The sequence below is a fragment of the Thunnus albacares genome, chromosome 4 (genome assembly GCF_914725855.1).
Source record: "Thunnus albacares chromosome 4, fThuAlb1.1, whole genome shotgun sequence".
In the NCBI taxonomy this organism is placed as follows: domain Eukaryota; kingdom Metazoa; phylum Chordata; class Actinopteri; order Scombriformes; family Scombridae; genus Thunnus; species Thunnus albacares.
In genome coordinates, this window is record NC_058109.1 from 32,914,802 (window position 1) to 32,933,568 (window position 18,767).

Here is an 18,767-nt window from a genome sequence, read left to right on the forward strand (position 1 = left end):
GATATGGAAAACAGTGACAGTAGTCCAGTCTCCCCTGAGTCTCCACATTCACTGACTGCCAAAACAATGGTTCAGATCTGGACTTGTGGCTGTACGCATAATTTACCTACTCAAAAAAGTGGATTTAATGTTAACATAAACACAGAAATAGGATGCAACCACACCAGACAATGGCAGGACCAGATGTGTCTCTTGAACATACAGAATGGCAATGCCAATCAATCTTTACAACTTGCACATCATACTTATATTATACATTTTAAACAAACTACAGAGCCACAAGCTAGAACAGCAGCAGATGAACTAGTTTGTCATGTGTCAGTGCAGGGGCAACATTAGAAAATAACTACACAAATTGTGCTGAGTATATAAACTGAGTGCTTTATGCTAAATAAAGCTTCACCCATAAAGTGCAAAAGACAGCCTGCTACTTTTGAATCTGCATATGTGAAGAAGGATTTAAATCCCTTTGCCTTTTCTCTCCTAAACACCCTCCAGAGATGTGTTAATGCCTTCTTTATATGAGGACTGATGTCAGTCAACATTACTAGCAAAACATGGAAGCATACTAATAGAAACATATGTGTATTACTTTATCTATTTAAATTATTAGCAAACCTCATAACTTAACCAAAGTAAAAAGGGTCTGTTCATCCAAATTACAATATATATTTATATAATACATGTTTTTCATTTCCTTCTAGTGATATAAAAATCCCATTCCACAAACTAATTTCCATTCACTTCCATTGCATTGGGGTGGCAGCAGAAATCTCAGAATGATACTGCATCTAAAAACCTGTATGATTAAATATTATACAGTATATATTATATTTTTTGTAATTTGGCTGTACTGACACTTTAAGTTCATTTGCGATGACTGACCTCTTTCATCTTCCACCTTGTTGGTTCTGGAAAACCTGAATAACAAGAGGAACAGGTTGACATGTTATTCCCTATCACTGGCGGCCTTAACTATGTTTCACCCGTTTCAATTGAAACAAGCCCCGCCCTCCCAAAGGCAATTCTAATATGCGAGAATTGAATAATTCACCCACTTTAAAAATATAAAAAACAAACATATTGTGATGAGCTGTGGTTATCTCATCTTCAAAGATGACACGCTGGACACCGCTGCAAAGCTACCAGCCAGCTTTAATTGCAGTTAGAACGAGTTAGCAACTCAGCATTCATTATGCTGCTTCACGTCCAGGTCGCTGTCCAGCAGAGTGCCAGTGGTTGCGCTGTCATGCTCCACAGTCAGCGAGTTATTCCACTTTCACATAGCTGAAAACGTTAAAAAACAAATATTAACGAGCTGGTGAGTGAGTGGGAGCTGCGGGCCTGTCAATGGGGAGGAGGTCAGTCGCCTGCCAGGTGGCGGAGCATTGAGAGCCGGTGAGGATTGAGCTGAATCCCTGCTGAGCTTCTCTGTCTGACTAAGATCTGCACAGAGCAGATGATCAGCAGTGAGCCGATCACAGGCCGGACACGCAACCGCGTGGTCACACTGGCTCCACGGTCCCCAGGGAGCATCGGAGAAACAACAACCAAAACAAAACCGCTTTATGAAAATCAGAAGATAACTGAGTGGTGCCTTCATGTGCGACTCGTAAACTCAATGAACGACAGAAAGTTAAAGTTATTCTCTCGTTTTTTGTTTTTTTTTTGAGGGGGGGTGGGGGCACATTAGCTCTTGAAACGGGCTCCCAGATGCTTAAGGCCGCCATTGTTCCCCCATAAATAACTAAGCATCACCAAATGATGAATAGCTCTGTAAAAAGTTAATAATTCATCATGAACAATTATTGATTTATTAATTATGAGCTGTGGTTTTATCTGCAGGGGAGTTTGATAGTACAAATGTTTCACTATTGTCCTGTATTCATCTCGCTGTATGTTTATGTGTTTGTGTGTGTGTGTGTGTGTGTGTTTGTCCTTTGTGTGTGCATGTGTGTGTTTTGTATAGACACTGTGGCTACAGCAAGGCCTTCCAGGACTCTGATGAGGAGAAGATGCATTACCAGAACGGTCACGGTATGTCTGGCCCGTTCCTCAATTATTACCAATAAAAGATTAGATTGTGTTCCTTGAAGAGGTCGCATTTTCATCCCGATGTAATAAAGTTCATCCTTAGAGCAAACAATTTTCACCACACTCTGAGCGATTACAGAAGCACAGCGGCCTTATTCCCTGCATGCTGTTTATTCCTTCCCTCTCTCCATCTGCTCCTTTCTCCGAATCATTTATTTCCTTTTCATCAAGTTTTTCCCTCCACACACCAGTGACAGGGGCTCAGATGTGATGTTGCTCTCATTCTCTGATATGTGACCAAATGCTAATGTTGTGTATCTTAGTGTCATTCCCCGATGCGAGGTTCTATATCGACCCGCACACATACGAGGACCCCTGCCAGGCGGTCCATGAGTTTGCCCGAGAAATTGAAGCTTCCAGGATCAAAATAGAGAAAATCATTGGCTCAGGTAAAACCATCAACTTGTGTGCGCTTACACACACATACAGAGACACACATACACACACGCACACACACACAGTGAAAATCATTGGCTGAGCTAACTTAAAATCATTGGCCGGTGTAAAGGCTGTGGTGTGCAGCAGAGAGGAGGATGGCAGAGCGGAATCAGAGCGTTGCGTGGGGCTGTCAGTCAAAGCTCCTCAGACAAGCAGGGAATACTAACAGTGTGTCAGCTCTACAATACACTTTGCTAGATATGACTGCTGCACCCATAACGAGGGATAAAGAGTACAAAACTGAGGAAGACAAATAACGGCAATCACACTTAAAGTTTCTCTGCGCCAAAGATAAGAATTAATGAGAAAGCGGATGATGGATGATTGGCTTACTTCAGGTTTTGCACATATATGTAGACAGACAGCCTATAAGTGGATTTGTTTCTCTTATCTCACTCGGGAAATTAACTTAAGACACATTCTCATTTACAACCATGGCTTAAGAGGGGGTGGGGGTGCAGCTGAACACAATGCATGCTGAATATTCCTGGTTGAATGTATTTGGTGCTGAGTTGGGATCATTTTGTGTGTGTGTGTGTGTGTGTTTAGGGGAGTTTGGGGAGGTGTGTTATGGACGTATGAGGCTCCCGGGGAAACGGGACATCCCAGTGGCGCTGAAGACCCTGAAGGCAGGATACACAGAGAAGCAGAAGAGGGACTTCCTGGCTGAGGCGTCCATCATGGCCCAGTTCGACCATCCCAATGTTATCCGACTGGAGGGAGTGGTAACCCAGAGTACGCTGACGATTAAACTGTCTATCAATCTGAAGCCAGTTTCAGGATTATTGACTGTAGAGTAGTTAGACAGACATCTGGAATATTAAACAGCATGAATTAATTATCAATAAAAATACCTTTTTAGGCTACCCGCATATCATAAGCTTTGTCTATGTGTAATGTAATGTAGGTTAGAGACCACTTGTGCAAAGTTGTCACAGATTTTGCCCCATAGCTCTTGAGCTCTTGAGACCTCTTCCTTTCACTTACAATTCTGGCTCCACATTCACATTCTGTTTAAATAAGCCCATTGTGATTCTGAGGTGGACCTGGGCTGAAGAAATGAAAAGACAGGAAAGGATGGGGTATAAATGGCCTAGTATTTTCCAAGGAGTTCAACTCACATAGGACTATTAGAAGGTGTGACATTTTTGGAGGTAAAAGAGTTACTGAATCTTTACTGGGATGATAATAATCACATTTTACCTCCTAAAATACATCCCATCTGCCAGGTAATACCTGAGTGTAAATGAGTGTAAGTGCTGACTTGCTTTAGGCTCTTTCAAACCTTGTTTCTTTAAACCTGCAGTGTGGAACTTTGAAATATAAATGAAAGTCTGTTACATCCAAGCCCTTGCCAAATGAGGTCACACAACACTGATGAAGCCTATCACCATTAGATTAATCTCTATATTTCACAGTATATGGAGTTTTGAATCTCATGTCGGGGGCGACATTCCCGTGTTGGCCATTTGACCGTTAATTGTGCTGCTCTTCTACATTTTCCAAATGTTCTGTTCTATTGAAACGATTTCGTGGGGGTTGTGTGATGCTCAAAACAATTTATCAACTGTTTTACAGCCGCAACAGTAGGTTACGGCCAGTGGTGTACTGATCATTGGAAATACTGGGACAAATCCCAGTGGGCTGTCAAAAAAGACGTTTTTGGGCCAGTGGACCATCAAAACATATCCGTTTTTACCGGCTATCTCTTTGTGCCTGTCATTCGGGGCGTGCATGAGAGCGTGCTGCATGCCTGTGTCAGGCAATCACAGCCGAGCGCCCCCCCTTTACTCTCACTGTCCAGAAGAGGGAGACAAAAATCCCACACTCTAGCTTTAAAGGATCAGTTCACCCAAATCACAAAAACACACAATATGTTTTTTTTCCACATTCAACCCTTGTTAGTGATTAGAAAAATTCAAAAGAATGATTTTCTTCAAAGTATAACTGCCACACTTTTAATAGAACCGGTTCACAGTGAGCTCCATGGATTATCCTGAGACTCTGTTTCTCTTGACCTTTTTTAGTTTTCTGTGCCACAGACCAGATTCCATTCACTTGCATTGTATTGTGGTTGTGGCAGTATTCTCATGCTGTGTCCCAGTTTTATACTATGTACTAACTGTATACAGTATGTACAATAGTATACTTTAATAGTATACAGCTACAAGAAGCATCATTTTTGTTTTTCATCATCTTTCTGGAGCCGTCTCACCACTGTTCACAATGTATTTTCATGTTTTGCTGGTGTTAGACGCAACCACTATTTCCTCTGTGCATTGCATTGTGGGACAATAATGAACACCAAAGTCGCACTTAATTTAAGCTCGTTTTTTTAATTGCATGCATACTTTTGGAGCACACTTAATTTTATCACTTTGATAGTGTGAACTCACTACATACTCAAAACCTGCTCAGAATTAACATGCAGTGTGGTGCTGAGACATAAAGTGTCAAATGAAATAAACACTGTATCTGCATGATGCGATTCCATGAGGGGTGAAAAAAAAAAAAGTGAAACTGTTTTTGTGGTGAAGTGACTCTTGAGTGAGGTCAAGGGGAAAAATACATGCAACAATAAAATAAAGTCACTTTATTTGCAAAAGCTAAAAAGTTCATCTCAGGGTAACTGTTAAAAAAATTGTTGTATTAAGTTTTGCACACTGAAGAGCACTGTTTTGACTTCTTTTTAATTCTCTCTGATGCCACAAAGCATCAAAAGTAGTAGTATTTAGTTTACTTTCTACAACACTCTTTTCTTCATACAGTAATTTTGCATAGTATGTCATCCTTTTATACACCATATGTAACACAGACAGTAAATCAGTGTTAAACATGCTTGTAAATAGGTTGTTTGTACACTGTAGATATTCAGTGCAGCGTGTTTCTGTTTGTCTTTCCAGGCAAACCAGTGATGATCATCACAGAGTACATGGAGAACGGCTCTCTGGACTCCTTCCTCAGGGTTGGTATTGAAGCCTTTTGTCTTGAAGGTTCTTAGAAGTATTTGAGAATCCTAATGGTTCTCAGTCTTCTCAGACTTTGTTGCTAATGCGTCATTTTTACTGCACCTCTCGAAGATCATTTGCACTCATGTACTGAGTGGACATACTGTATCTGTAGTCTTTTTATCTGATTCTCTGTTAATGAGTAGGTGGATATCTTCTCTTTGCCTGCAAACATAGTGGCTGTCGCTGCTCATCACAAATGTCTAGTGAAAATGAAAAAAAACTTGATTTAGGCTTGTTGACTGTTTGTTATTTATCAGAGGCAGGGGGGTGGCTGGGGTGTGATTTTTTTTTTATCTTGACCCTCCCCGGAGCTACAAATATTTTTCCTGGAGCCTCCCTGAGTGACTGGGGAAAAATACATCACCCTCCCTCTACCATAAATAACCATGTTTTATTATATTCACACCAAAGGTAGGTAGTATTGGAGAACATAAAAAACAAGCTGACTTTTTCCAACCATTACATTTAATAGCGATCCATGACTCTTAAACCTCTTAAGCCTCCTGACCCCCCCTCCCTCATAAGAAAAAAACAAACTACCAGCCCAACTTACTGCATCCTCTCCTATAGTGCTGCATAAGTTACCTATGTCAACTCCAGCTCTGAAACAAAAATAAGACGCTAAAAACTAGTCCAGCCAATGTAACGAGCAAACAGCACAGAGGGAGTTATCACCAAAACAAACCAGATAATTTCTTAGGCAAAATGCAAATCCTCCTTACAAATAATCACATCATCACACAAGATGTGTGCACTTCAGCAGAATATGAGTGCATGACAGCCAGCCCTCCCACCACACAAAACCAACATTTATTAAGCCTACACACACATACACACATCACAGCGCGCACACAGTCAACATTACCAACATGTGCATATTAATGACCGTTTTTCCAAATAAAGTAACATACACACTAGTGGCAGCAATAGCCAGAATAATATCAGTTGGCATGGAGGCCGCTATTAGATTTTCAAATTTAGCCTTTGATGATCACATTAACGAAAGTTACTTGAAAACAAAATCCTTGGGTTGAAGAAAGCCTTTGTTTTTCTGCACTAAATTAGCTCTGGTGTAGGTAACTGTTATTCCTTTGCTGATTAACTCCAATTTTTCCTTAAATTAGTCTTGAAAAAGGCATGAATAATCCTCACTAGCCATGGTTACTCCCAGCTTGATTATCTGTTTTTTTCCTGCTAGATTGTGATTGGGTCCGCTCCATTTCAGTATGCCGGTGCACCGCAACATGTAACGGCAAAGGCCAGGGAAACTGTTTAAATGGAGTGTAATCTGCCTGTAATCTGTGTAATCTGTCAACCAGTGGCACCAACCACGTAATTGTCAGCTGACAAAACAAACAATGTCGACCTACAGGGCAAAAGTCATGGTAGCTTTCCTAGCTGTCAAATAATCACAGCGGTATGACTTACATTCATCAATTCTCTGTTTTATCAGTCTCTCTTGCTCTCACCCTGAAATTTGGCGTATCTGCTGGCTACAATAACTGTCCAATGGTGTGCAGAATCTGCCTACAGGTGTACCAGCGTGGTAATGGTGCAGACCCATTCACAGCACACAGCAGCCTGAACCTGAGTATTGACAACAAAGCCTGCTCATTCAGAGGGATGATTGGTCAATTTTGCTGTCATTTGAATTACTCGGCCCTCAGTAAAATTATAGCTGGACTACCAATCACAGAGCTGAAAGCAGCATTTTCTCCCTAGCAACTGTGGAGGCACAAAATTCGTATAGGCTGACAAAAGGTGCTTCTTTCATTTAACCCTTCACATCCCAACACAAACTGAATAGGAAGGTTTGAATGGTTTATTTCCTTAGAAACGTTTTCTGAGTCCCATCACCAAAAAACAAGTATTTTGAAAAGAAAAAATTTAAAGAAAAGAAAGAATTTATTCAAAATAAATACAAAATGCAACCATTTCAAGTTGTACGTCCCTCCCCTAAGCCAAAATAAAAAACATAAATCCCTTCCCAGTGCTATAAAAAATAACAAACAGTCCCTTACATTCCATTAAAAAAACCCAAAAAAACAGTAGTTTTAAAAGAGTTTCATGATAATTCAGTTTTCTCAAAACCAAAAGGTTTTCACTTGAGAGTGACATTGTACTTACTGTATATTTCGAGATACTGTACACATCACTTCCTGTGTATGGAAGGATTGTTGCCAGGAGAAAGCTATCAGGCTCTGGTGGTTTAGAGCAGCAAAAGTTTTCTTTAACAAGTTAAAGGTTGAATTAACATTGTATTACATTGGCAATGTCAAACTGCTAAGGTATCTGCTTATGTGAATTTAATGTGGATTATTACTTAAAAGCAAATCCCTCGCATGTATTATTCTCTTATCTTCACTCTCTTCTCTATCTTGATTAAAATCTCTTCTATTATCATTCTCTTCATCTTTTCTGCTGCTATACATCACATCTTTTTGATCTGCCATTAAAACCGTCTCTACTTACCTCCTCCTTCCTGAAATTTCTTTCCTTTCCCTTTTCCGACATCCCGTAGAGACACGACGGCCAGTTTACCGTTATCCAACTGGTTGGGTTGCTGCGTGGCATTGCAGCTGGTATGACCTACCTGTCTGACCTAGGCTACATCCACAGAGACCTGGCTGCCCGCAACATCCTGGTCAACAGCAACCTGGTGTGTAAGGTGTCTGACTTCGGCCTATCCCGAGTGCTGGAGGACGACCCTGACGCCGCATACACCACCAGTGTGAGTTTTCACATTGAGGCAAGCATTAATTCAGCCACACCCACACATTCAGACACGTTTTTTTAAAGACATGGTCAGAGTCAGGTCATTACATGTGATGGGACTTCAGTAATCTGAAATTTGAAAATTTTATCGTAAAAGTTTGACATTTTGGGAAATAGACTTATTTATTTTGTTTACTCAAGAGTGACATGAAAATATTGATACCACTCTTATATCTTCATTAAGTATGGTGCGAGATCTATGAGATGATTAGCTTAGCTTAGCACAAAGCGTGGAAGCAAGGGGAAACAGCTAGCCTGACTCTGTACAAAGTTCAAAAATCTGCCAACTAGCACAACTAAAGTTCAATAATGAACATGTTGTATCTTTTGTTTAATGCATAAACAAACAGAATTGCGAGTCTTCCCATTCACTTGAATGAGAAAGTGTGTCCAAACTTTTGACTGGTACCATACATACTGGAACAATTTCTTGGTGAACGGTGGATTCCTGGAGTCTTGTCACACCAGTTTAGACATTGCGTAGAAGTGTGGAAAGTGAGTCTTTTGTTTGTCAAGACATACAAGACACTATATAGCTCCCACTAAAACCACAAATTGTTGTTTCTACATTTCGGTTTGTGCACGAATCGTGCTAGTTAGAGAATTGTTGAATTGGACAGAGCTAGGTTAGTTGTTTCCCCCTGCTTCCAGTCTTTATGCTAAGCTAGGCTAATCACCTCCTGGCTCTAGCTCCATACTTAATGCACATACATAAGAGTAGTATCGATCATCTCATCTAACTCTCAACAAGAATGCCAAGAAGTGTATTTCCCAAAATGTTAATGTTTTGAATTTTAAGCTTCAGACTGAAAAGACAAACTATAGAAATGGTGTGATCAGCTTTTTCTAGCTATAATGTCACCAGAATCATCTGATTATTTTATTAGAGCAAATATAAGGCATCACAGTTTGGGGGACAGGTTTTATATTAAGTGATTTAAATTGATAAGATAAGTAAAATGTATTTATTTCTCTGATACAGCCTTCATTTAAAAAGGGAGTCTCACTGAGATCTGGCCAGGAAAACTACATCAAGACCAACATAAAAGTTAGAGACAAACACAATTGTACAAAAGCAATACAAAGTCACGTGAAAGCGAGAGCAAAGTAAAGTGCTCCAGGAGGCAGCAGTCCAATATTGAACGAGCAGCCTAATGGGAACAACTGTATTAAGTCTTGACTAAAAAAAAGGCAGCTCCTCACAGAGTCTGATACTACCAGCTCACAGCACACAGATGGAAATCAGAGTTTAACACATTTCTCTGTTACAATCTGTTAAAGCACAGCAGTCAGATTACAGAAAGCAAGGTGATTTTGTGCAGCATTACTCAGAGACATTCTGAAGGGATTGCAGATTGTGATTTTACAGTACACTACAGTATCATTATGGCACATCTCGAATTAATGGTTGATAATGGCTGATGATTAATACAATTCACATTACTGTCTGAGAACTGTTGAAAAGTGAATAAGTGCGTGTGTCCATATAGTGTTTTTCTCTGACAGAAAGCGTTGGCAGAGCGTTGGGGAGCGCTGGGATGTAGTGCTTGTGCGGTGAGAGAAAAAAACTCTGCAAGTGGGTTTTGTTTCTATGACAACAATATCTTGACAATTTCTATGACAACATATCACCTCTCTAATTGCCGTTGTATGATAGACTAATATTGCCCCTTTGCTTTGATGCTTGATAGTTTCTGTCTGACATAGGTCCTATCATAAAGCTCAGGATAGACACAGCCAGAACAAGCTTCTCCTCCATTTTCTTGGTTACCAGGGTGACGAGTCCCGTCCCATCTAATATATGATTGGTTGCCTGAACAGGAGTGTCAGTGATGACACCAGCGCCTTTCTGAAAAGTTCAGTGATTTTCAACTAGAGGTGCTCAGAGCAACGGCACAAAAAAGTCAGAGCCCTTTGAAAAAAGACACTGGGTGCACAGCTTTTTCTCTAGACAGCTGCATGCTGCTGCATACACTCTCTCCTCTTTGGGAACAACTGAAAAAAGATGCTGGCGCTCAGAAAAAAACACTATATGCACACGAACCCTAAAGCTGCTTATTGTGTGGAAGCTGGCAGCAAAGTCACTTTGAAGAACCTGAAAGTATTAAGATCATGAGTTAGGGTAAGAGAATTCCAGTTGCAAGTTGCCACTTTTAATTTTTTAGCAGGACATCAAGCTTCAAGCTCTTTAGGGGTCCAAAATGTTGGCCTGATCTGAAATGCAGTAGACTTGAACAGACTCTGTTAGAGAAAGAACACTAACATCTGCAGCTGTTTGATGCATCATCAAGTAATAAGCAGCTGCAGAGGGAAAGAGCAGCTTTAGGCTATATAACAGATAATATATCCTATAATCATAATATCCTACAAACTAATTAAATCATAGAAACTAATTCAAAAAATAACTTGTTTATATGCTTCAAAGTAATTTTTAGATATAATTGAAAGTCCTGTTTTCACCAGATACTCAACCTTTTAAATATTAGACATATTGACTCAGACCCTGGGCCCATGGCAGTAAAAGAGAGACTATCTGACCTGATTAGGCTGTCAGTCTCTCACAGCCAATCTAGACCCGTGAAGACCTCTACATCAAGTATCTATAATGGGCTGCATTTTGAGAGTAACCTTCAAATGTTTTAAAATAACCTACAGGGAGTGCTTTGTTTGTGTAAGAAGTGATGTATCCATTTTTCAACCTAATGAACTGTCAGTTTTATATCAAGAATAATGTAAGTAGTTCACATACTTGCTAACATCTTTTCCTGATCACATATCCACAATGACTCACTTTAGTCTCTAGTGTGTCATTGAAGTTTCTGCCAACATGCACATTTACTCAACGGTGGAAGTACATTTATTCAAGTACTGCACTTTAGTACACTTTAGTATATAATGGTATACTTGTCACTCCATTACGTTTATTTTACTGGTATAGTTATTTGATACTGATATGAATAAGATTCTATATACAAAAAATAAACATATACATAACAATATAACAGTATGAAAAAGGCCAATCTGCAAAATGAATACTTTTCCTTTTTTATTTTATTGGTTATGCTGATAATACCTATGATGTTTTTACTTGTATTGGGTTATTTTTACACTGTGGTATTACCACTTCACTTCAGTTGGTTGTAAAACTGAAATAATAAGCTGAAAGATACTAAAAAGCAGCTAGAGCTGAGGGGAGCTTCAGAGTTGGGTAATAATTCTCTGTGGGTTCATAGGAGTGACGCTTCCCATTACAAAGAGTCATTTGATCTATTGCTAAAGTAAAAATATTGATTCACTTTAAGTAAAGGCTTTAAATACTTATTTTCCCAACCCTGTCTGTAGCACTTACTTCCAAGAATATTTGTTTCTACTGAAGAAAAAGGGTCACCAATATGTAGTTTCATTTTTTAAAAAGCCTCAGTAATTTCCTACAACAGCTTGTCACTGTGGTTCTTAGCAAACGTTACTCAAACAGGAAATAATGCATTTGTCTGGGACTATTTTCTGAAGCATATTGATTCACATTTGGTACCCTAGTCAGTATTTACAGCAGCAGGACGATGTATGTGGAAGCTCTACAGTGGAATAAGATATATCAGGCTTTGATACACAAACTACTCTTGTTAGTAGATTCATTGTTGGTTTTGGTAACGAAGAATCTCGCCAGACTCTGATCATATGTTTAACCATAACATTTTTTCTAACTCTGTCTCAGAAAGTTGTTACATCCTGATTGTCCTTCTCTTTCTTCCCTATAGGGCGGGAAAATCCCAATCCGCTGGACAGCCCCAGAGGCCATCGCCTACAGGAAGTTCTCCTCCTCCAGTGATGTATGGAGCTACGGTGTGGTCATGTGGGAGGTGATGTCCTATGGAGAGCGACCATACTGGAACCTCACCAACAGAGATGTGAGTGCTGTCTGTTGACCATAGCTAACCGATGTATTTCCATAGCAGACTCTGAAGTTTTATCCATTTTTTACTGTCCATGTGCAGGTGATCAAGTCTGTGGAAGAAGGCTACAGGCTTCCTGCTCCTATGGGCTGCCCTGCTGCTCTACACACACTCATGCTGGACTGCTGGCAGAAGGATCGCAACGAGAGGCCACGCTTTTGCCAGATAGTCACCGTTCTTGACAAGCTAATCCGCAACCCAGATAACCTGAAGTCTATTGACACGCTCTGCAGGTGGGTGGGCGGCTGAATAGATCCATTTCTGCAGCAAAGCAACATGGGTGCATTATGTCACATACTGAGGAGTTCTTTGATTTAATTTGGCTAGACTGTTCGCCAACATTTAATCAAATATTGGTTCATGTGATTAGCGGATTAAGCAGCAAATCAATGCAAGACACACCAGCGTGGGGTTGAGAAGATGATCTCCAGGACAATATATGGTGACAGACTGCTAGGCTACTAAGTAACTGTCCTGGTGTGGGAGGCAGAGTAAATCCAGTCTCATCCTGCTGCTATCAAACATGAGCGCAGTGGGATAAAGTTGCAGCCTAAAGTTTCACTCAAAGTTCTTTGGCAGATGAAGCGAGCGGTCGTGTTCGCTTTCCAATAAGCTCATCTCTGACAGACGCGCTGTGCATTAAGTAAAAGCCTCGCTATGATATTGACATTGATCCGCGGTGAATCTGGGACCAGGTTTGAGAGGACACCCAGCTGAAGCTGGACCTGTGTAAATTGCTTAGTTCAGATCCCAGGTCTTCCGAAGTCAGTGGTGCGCGGCACTGCACGTCTGTGCATCTGTGTGTGTGTGTGTGTGTGTGTGTGTGTGTGTAGTGAGGGAAACGGCAGGTAGAGGAAGAGGCAGAGGAGGAGTGTAAAGGATTTCTCCCTGTATTAATCTACCCAAAGCAGTCATCCTGCAACCACAGCCGCCACCTCTTCTCTATCATTTTAACTTCTATTGATTTTCTGCCTCGGTTACTTGCACATTTCAAAGCCCCCCACCTCCCTCGACTCCTTCCCCCCCCCAACCCTTCTCCTTCTCGCTCACTTTTTGACTCTTCTCGTTTTCGTACTCCCTCCAACTAATCTTTTTGTCTTGCCATTCATCTTCCTCTCTCTCTCTTTCTCTCTCTCTCTCTGTCTATCTATGGCCATCTGTCTCTCTCACTCGGTCGCAGTTTAAACAGTCCTCCGCTGATGGACAGAGCTATTCCCGACTTCAGTAGCTGTAACTCAGTAGACGAGTGGCTGGACACCATAAAGATGGGCCGCTACAAGGACCGCTTTGCAGCAGGGGGGTACCACACTCTGGGTCACGTCATAGGCATGAACCAAGGGTATGTACTGACCATGATGGAGAGTTATAACAACTCAGAGGTGATGCTGAGCTGTTAGCTGCTGGGCTCCACCAACTCTGTGTGATATTTGTAGCTTAAAGACCCTGCAGGCTGAAAAATAACTTCAGTCTGTACTGTCTGACTGTTTGATTGACACTTTGAAATTTAGTTTCTGCATACTGTAAAAAAGCTCCCAATAAATCTCAGCCAATCAAGCTAAAATCAGTTTGGCCAGTCATTTCAGCACCACTCATTTGCTCTATTAATTAACACCTCCACAGTTCTGTCTACTGCATTTCCTCCATTGAGCTCAGTCATAAATATAATAAACCCTCCTACAGTACCTTTATATCTGTGCCAGGAGTTTCTTTTCCATCCGGCCTTCGAGAAGCACAGTGTAAAAGTTAAATATATTTCCAACACATTGTGAGTTGTGTGGAGGGATTTCAGTTACAAATAATTCTTGGCTGAAGCTTTAGATAGTTCATAATATGAAAACAATGTATCCAAATAATGACATAGTTTCAAATAATGGTAAGTAATAATCAGCACAATAATTTGTGCTGATCACAAACATGCTCACATGGTAACAACATCATGTCATACTCACCAATCTGTTACTCTGAGTTTCTCTTTTTTAACAGAATTACTGTTCACATTCACTTATTTATTCCAACCGTTTCTGCTTTGCTGTTTTTTTGATCGGTGTTAAGCTTCTGTCAGTGAAGCTCAACACTTACTGCAGTTATGTATTTCACATTAAAAGGCCTATCAGGGAAGGGAGGGATTACACCCTTTCTGTCTTGGAATGAAGGAATATCTGTGCAGGATAGCTGCAGTGTGTCATTCAACACTGATTGAAAGAATGGCAAAGTAGAAAGTAGGCAAAAAGTTGACTGATGGATTTAATGCTGAGGAAACAATATCCAGAATTTGTCAAGACAACAGATAAAGGAAGTTCTGAGTATCAATTAACAGCGGACAGCATCAAAAGCAAGGTAAAAGGGTAGCAGATAGACAACAGGTAGATATCTTATTAATTAACACAATGAATAAATTATGAATACAGGCCTGTGTCGAATACAATTCATTCAAATAGCAGACGAATTTACTGTATGTTCCAACAAAACTTTTTAAATGTGAACATTATTCATGCCTAAAAAAAGCCTCTTTATTTTCCCTACAATGTAAGTCATCAGCATTATGACTGTCATGGAACGCTCTGTGTACATTTTTTGTGTCATGCAGGGATATCCAGAGGCTCGGAGTGACGCTGATGGGCCACCAGAAGAAGATCATGACCAGTGTCCAGCTGATGAGAGCACAGGTCCTGAACAAGAGTGTGCCATCAGTGCATGTATAACTCCAACGCTGAGGTTTCTGTCTGCTGAAATCTAGAAACCCAGGTTTCTATAAGGTCTAGAGGAACTCCACGGGAAACAAGATGATCAGATAAATGGGAGAAGAAGATATGCGGGAACTTTACAAGACTTTTTCCTTGAGAGACTGAAGAACAAAACGTGAAAGGTTTTAACTATGGAGCAAGTAAACATGACTTCTATGGGACAAGTCCAACCTTTCATTTTTTTTTCCTTTCCGATTACATTTTCTGAGTTTAAATGTCTTGTTTATAAATGGAAAGACTGCCTTAATTACCACAAATTATTTTAATTTTATTGTCTACAAAGAGAAGATAATTTATCAATCATGAATTTATCAGAGTAATATGATTTACTGAACCGGACAATAGTAAGAGTATATGGAGTAATGTAGAGTGTGGGGGTGGGGGTGTGTTCAAATGTTCTGTTCTGACACTCACTGCCTCTCAACAGCTGGAATAGGATGAGGCACAGAATGACGCTTGAGTCAGAAAAAGTGGAGAAAAGTGAGATAGGGCTAACCCGAGTTGCCAGATCATCTCCACAGTGGAGAAGACCTATTTCACCCCAGGCTATTAATACCAACAACAGGCACATTTCTCCGCCGTCCAACCTTGATGAATGACCCCAGGAGAGCCCTAGAGCCCTCTGCCCAGTTTGAAGCTGCCCGGCGCACAACTACTGTACTTGGAAGACGTGTATGATTCAGTTACAGTGCACTTTATTCTACAATCTCTCTGTGTTGTAGAGGCTTTGAAGTTGTGTCACAAATCTCCTCGCAGCCATAACGTGAGCTGCAATGTTGGTCCGTTACAAAATTAACTGTTTAAAAATATAACATAGATAATTATTCATATGCAGTAACAACCAAGAAGAAAAAGAGATATTTGGAAATATTAGTATTAGAAGCCAAAGTGTCTCATCAAGATTCCTTTACAAAGTAGTCTTCACTGTGACAGCAAATTAGAAAACTATATATATATGAAATTATATATCGGTCACTTCATACATTTGCCTCTATTTCAAATGTTTTCCAAATGCACTGATATTTTAAATGTATAGAAAGTATATTTGAAATTTATTGCAACTGTTGCAAATCTAAAATATATTATTTTAAACTATTTTAAGCAGTTTAAAATGATATATATTTTAAACTGCCTAAGAATCTATTTCAAATATATTATTTAATATATTACTATATATATTTCTCAAGGCATGTCAGGCTACATGCTTTTCCTTGATTACATATATAGACATACATTATCATTTGGCTTAAAATGATTTTTGAAATGCATTTGGAAAATCCCAAATATTGGAAATGTATTAATGGCCAAAATTAACATCAGTTAACCTTAGCATTTGCTTTTTTAGTGCTGTTTGTAAGCTACAATAGGTAGCTGGCAGCAGGCTCATTTAAGCAAAGCAGCTGGTTTTAATTTCCATTGACCACTAGATGCTACAGTAACTCTAGCTTGTACATTATCTAGTGTACAACCAGAGTGAGATACTGATTTGTTAGCTAACTGTTGCTGATAATATCTAAATATAAAATGACTCAAATGTGTTTGTGAAAAAAATATCAGTAGAAAAAGGCAGCACAAAATGTATATGTCTGCTGAATTCTGTTGAAATGTTTAGGACACCCGTCTACAATGATTGTCAAGGTCTCCAACATGGCTTCCAGTGGCCCGCCAAGCACCCAGTGTTGAACTGGTTTTAGCAGACAGACAAAACCTAGTCTGTCCGATGACATCATCATTAAGCCCAAAAAACAAAATTATCCTTAAGTGGAGCCTGATTTAGCCTATACGCCAAACCTGGGCAATTTTCAACAACATTTTTATATTTCCTTAAATAATCCCTTAAATATTAATCCTTAAAATTCCTAAATACTAATCCAATATTAATGTGTTGTGCATCTTTTTAGCTTTCAACCAAAATTAGACATATATTAGAGTTGATCGTCCAACATACCCAAAAGTTTCAATATCTTCTGAATAATATTTTGCTGGGAGGGGTGTGTTGCATCTGAAAGCCCTCTTATTCTCTTGACATTTATGAACAAAATGGTACAGAAGTTATTTAATTCAGTGGATCTCACTTTTGGGATCAACATCAGCGCTAATACAATTCAGTGCAATAATTCTGAGGACATATCCGAACACATTTTTATTGTGAATGCTGGGAACATAGTACACATAAGCTACGCAGACTGTAAAATAAAGTGTTACTTCTGATTAAATGTGATTACACTGTTTGCCTCAGTGTTGATGAAAAGGTGAAGACGAACATGTAAGTAGAATGTTTATATCTAAATGCTCTCAAAACGACATGATCAGCCCTAATTTATCCCTCTCCGTGCCATCAAGAGAATGTCTTTTCTTGTTCACCTTGGTAGGTTTTCCTCTCGATGGTTGATGTCAGTTTTTATTAGAGAAGAACCTCATGATATTTCTTGAATATGTATTATAGTGACATTTCACTACAGGTTTCAAACGATTTCTTTTTTTCTTTAGGATGCTTTTGAAGACACTGGACTTGAACTGAAAAACCCATATTTTATAAAGTTAGGATATGTTTTTGCTAGATGAATTGATTTATAATGTATACAGCAAGTTCAGTCACTGGAAGGAAGAGAAAAAAAAAAACAACAACCGGATTTATTCACATTTTATTATTTATTCATGCTCATTTGTTTTCCAAATAATACAAATCTGAGAGGTTTTATTACAGTTGATGAATCATCCTTATTGCTAATGATAAATCATAAATGTGCAAACTGTCCATAAATACACAATAAAGGAACGTTTGTCTGTGTGTGACTGCAACAGTGATTTTACGCCTGTTTATAAATTCCCACCGAATTCCCACCACACTTCAGTTCCACTAGCTTTCAGTTCTTACGCACACTCTAAACCTCATGGGAAATGTAGTCGTTGAATGCAAATACAAATGTTGTTTCATGTTGATTTAAAGTCGCACTAATCGAAAATTCCATGTTAACAGTGGATCACATAACTACACATAATGTGAAAGGTACCACTCGAGTGACAAACCCACAGAGAACAGAGAATTATCATCCGATCATGCAGTTCCCTCAACATTTATTATAGGCCTGAATATAAGATGATCCACCCTCTATTTTTTCTTAGCCTTTTTTGAAGATCCGAAACACCTTGAGGCTAAACCTGCTGGGAAAGTTTCCCCAAGATACTCACAGAGAGTGCTCATCTTTGAAGCCTTTTTCCTCATATAAAGGTGAAACATGAAATACTTCCATTAAAGCAGAACGTAAATCCCACATTTGTGGTCACATACTCACACTCTCTCCTGTCAGGCTCCTGAAGCAGTCAGAATGAGTTATCATGTTTCAGTCTGTTTGAGCTCCTCACCGTGACATTCTGTGACACCAGTATGTTTTTGCTGCCTGACAGATGATTCTGTCCTCGGCCTGTTTATGCAGTATTAGGCTGTATTCAGAATAAATCAGGCAGTGCGCTGCACCGCTGCAGGGTTGAGTGGAGGTGTGTGGGGGGTGTGGGTGTGTTTGTGCTCTACAACATAACCACTGTGAAACAATCAGCAAATAACGTTTTATTGATCTGATTTACCAGCTTTCTCACTACCACCACTCCCTCTATTCATTCACTCTCTTCCTCACTCAACCACAGCTGCTCTCTCTCTCTCTCTCTCTCTCTCTCTCTCTCGTCTTAAAATGAGTCGAGAAGAAAAGTCTAACTTTACTTTTAATGTTATCAAATGAAGAGAAATGTCCTCC

General features: G+C 39.7%; 1 protein-coding gene across 3 annotated transcripts in view; it reads left to right on the top strand.

The window, feature by feature from the left end:
• epha8 (eph receptor A8) overlaps window positions 1–16,024 on the top strand; it is a 117,554-nt gene extending 101,530 nt beyond the window's left edge. For all 3 annotated transcript variants that reach the window (XM_044349061.1, XM_044349062.1, XM_044349063.1), the window contains 9 exons: window positions 1,970–2,037; window positions 2,358–2,483; window positions 3,082–3,267; window positions 5,436–5,497; window positions 8,065–8,274; window positions 12,077–12,226; window positions 12,314–12,504; window positions 13,452–13,610; window positions 14,859–16,024. In XM_044349061.1, coding sequence (XP_044204996.1) covers window positions 1,970–2,037; window positions 2,358–2,483; window positions 3,082–3,267; window positions 5,436–5,497; window positions 8,065–8,274; window positions 12,077–12,226; window positions 12,314–12,504; window positions 13,452–13,610; window positions 14,859–14,973 — 1,267 coding nt within the window. In that variant the 3' untranslated portion in view covers window positions 14,974–16,024. The remainder of the gene's footprint in view (window positions 1–1,969; window positions 2,038–2,357; window positions 2,484–3,081; window positions 3,268–5,435; window positions 5,498–8,064; window positions 8,275–12,076; window positions 12,227–12,313; window positions 12,505–13,451; window positions 13,611–14,858) is intronic.
• Window positions 16,025–18,767: the final 2,743 nt, after the last annotated feature.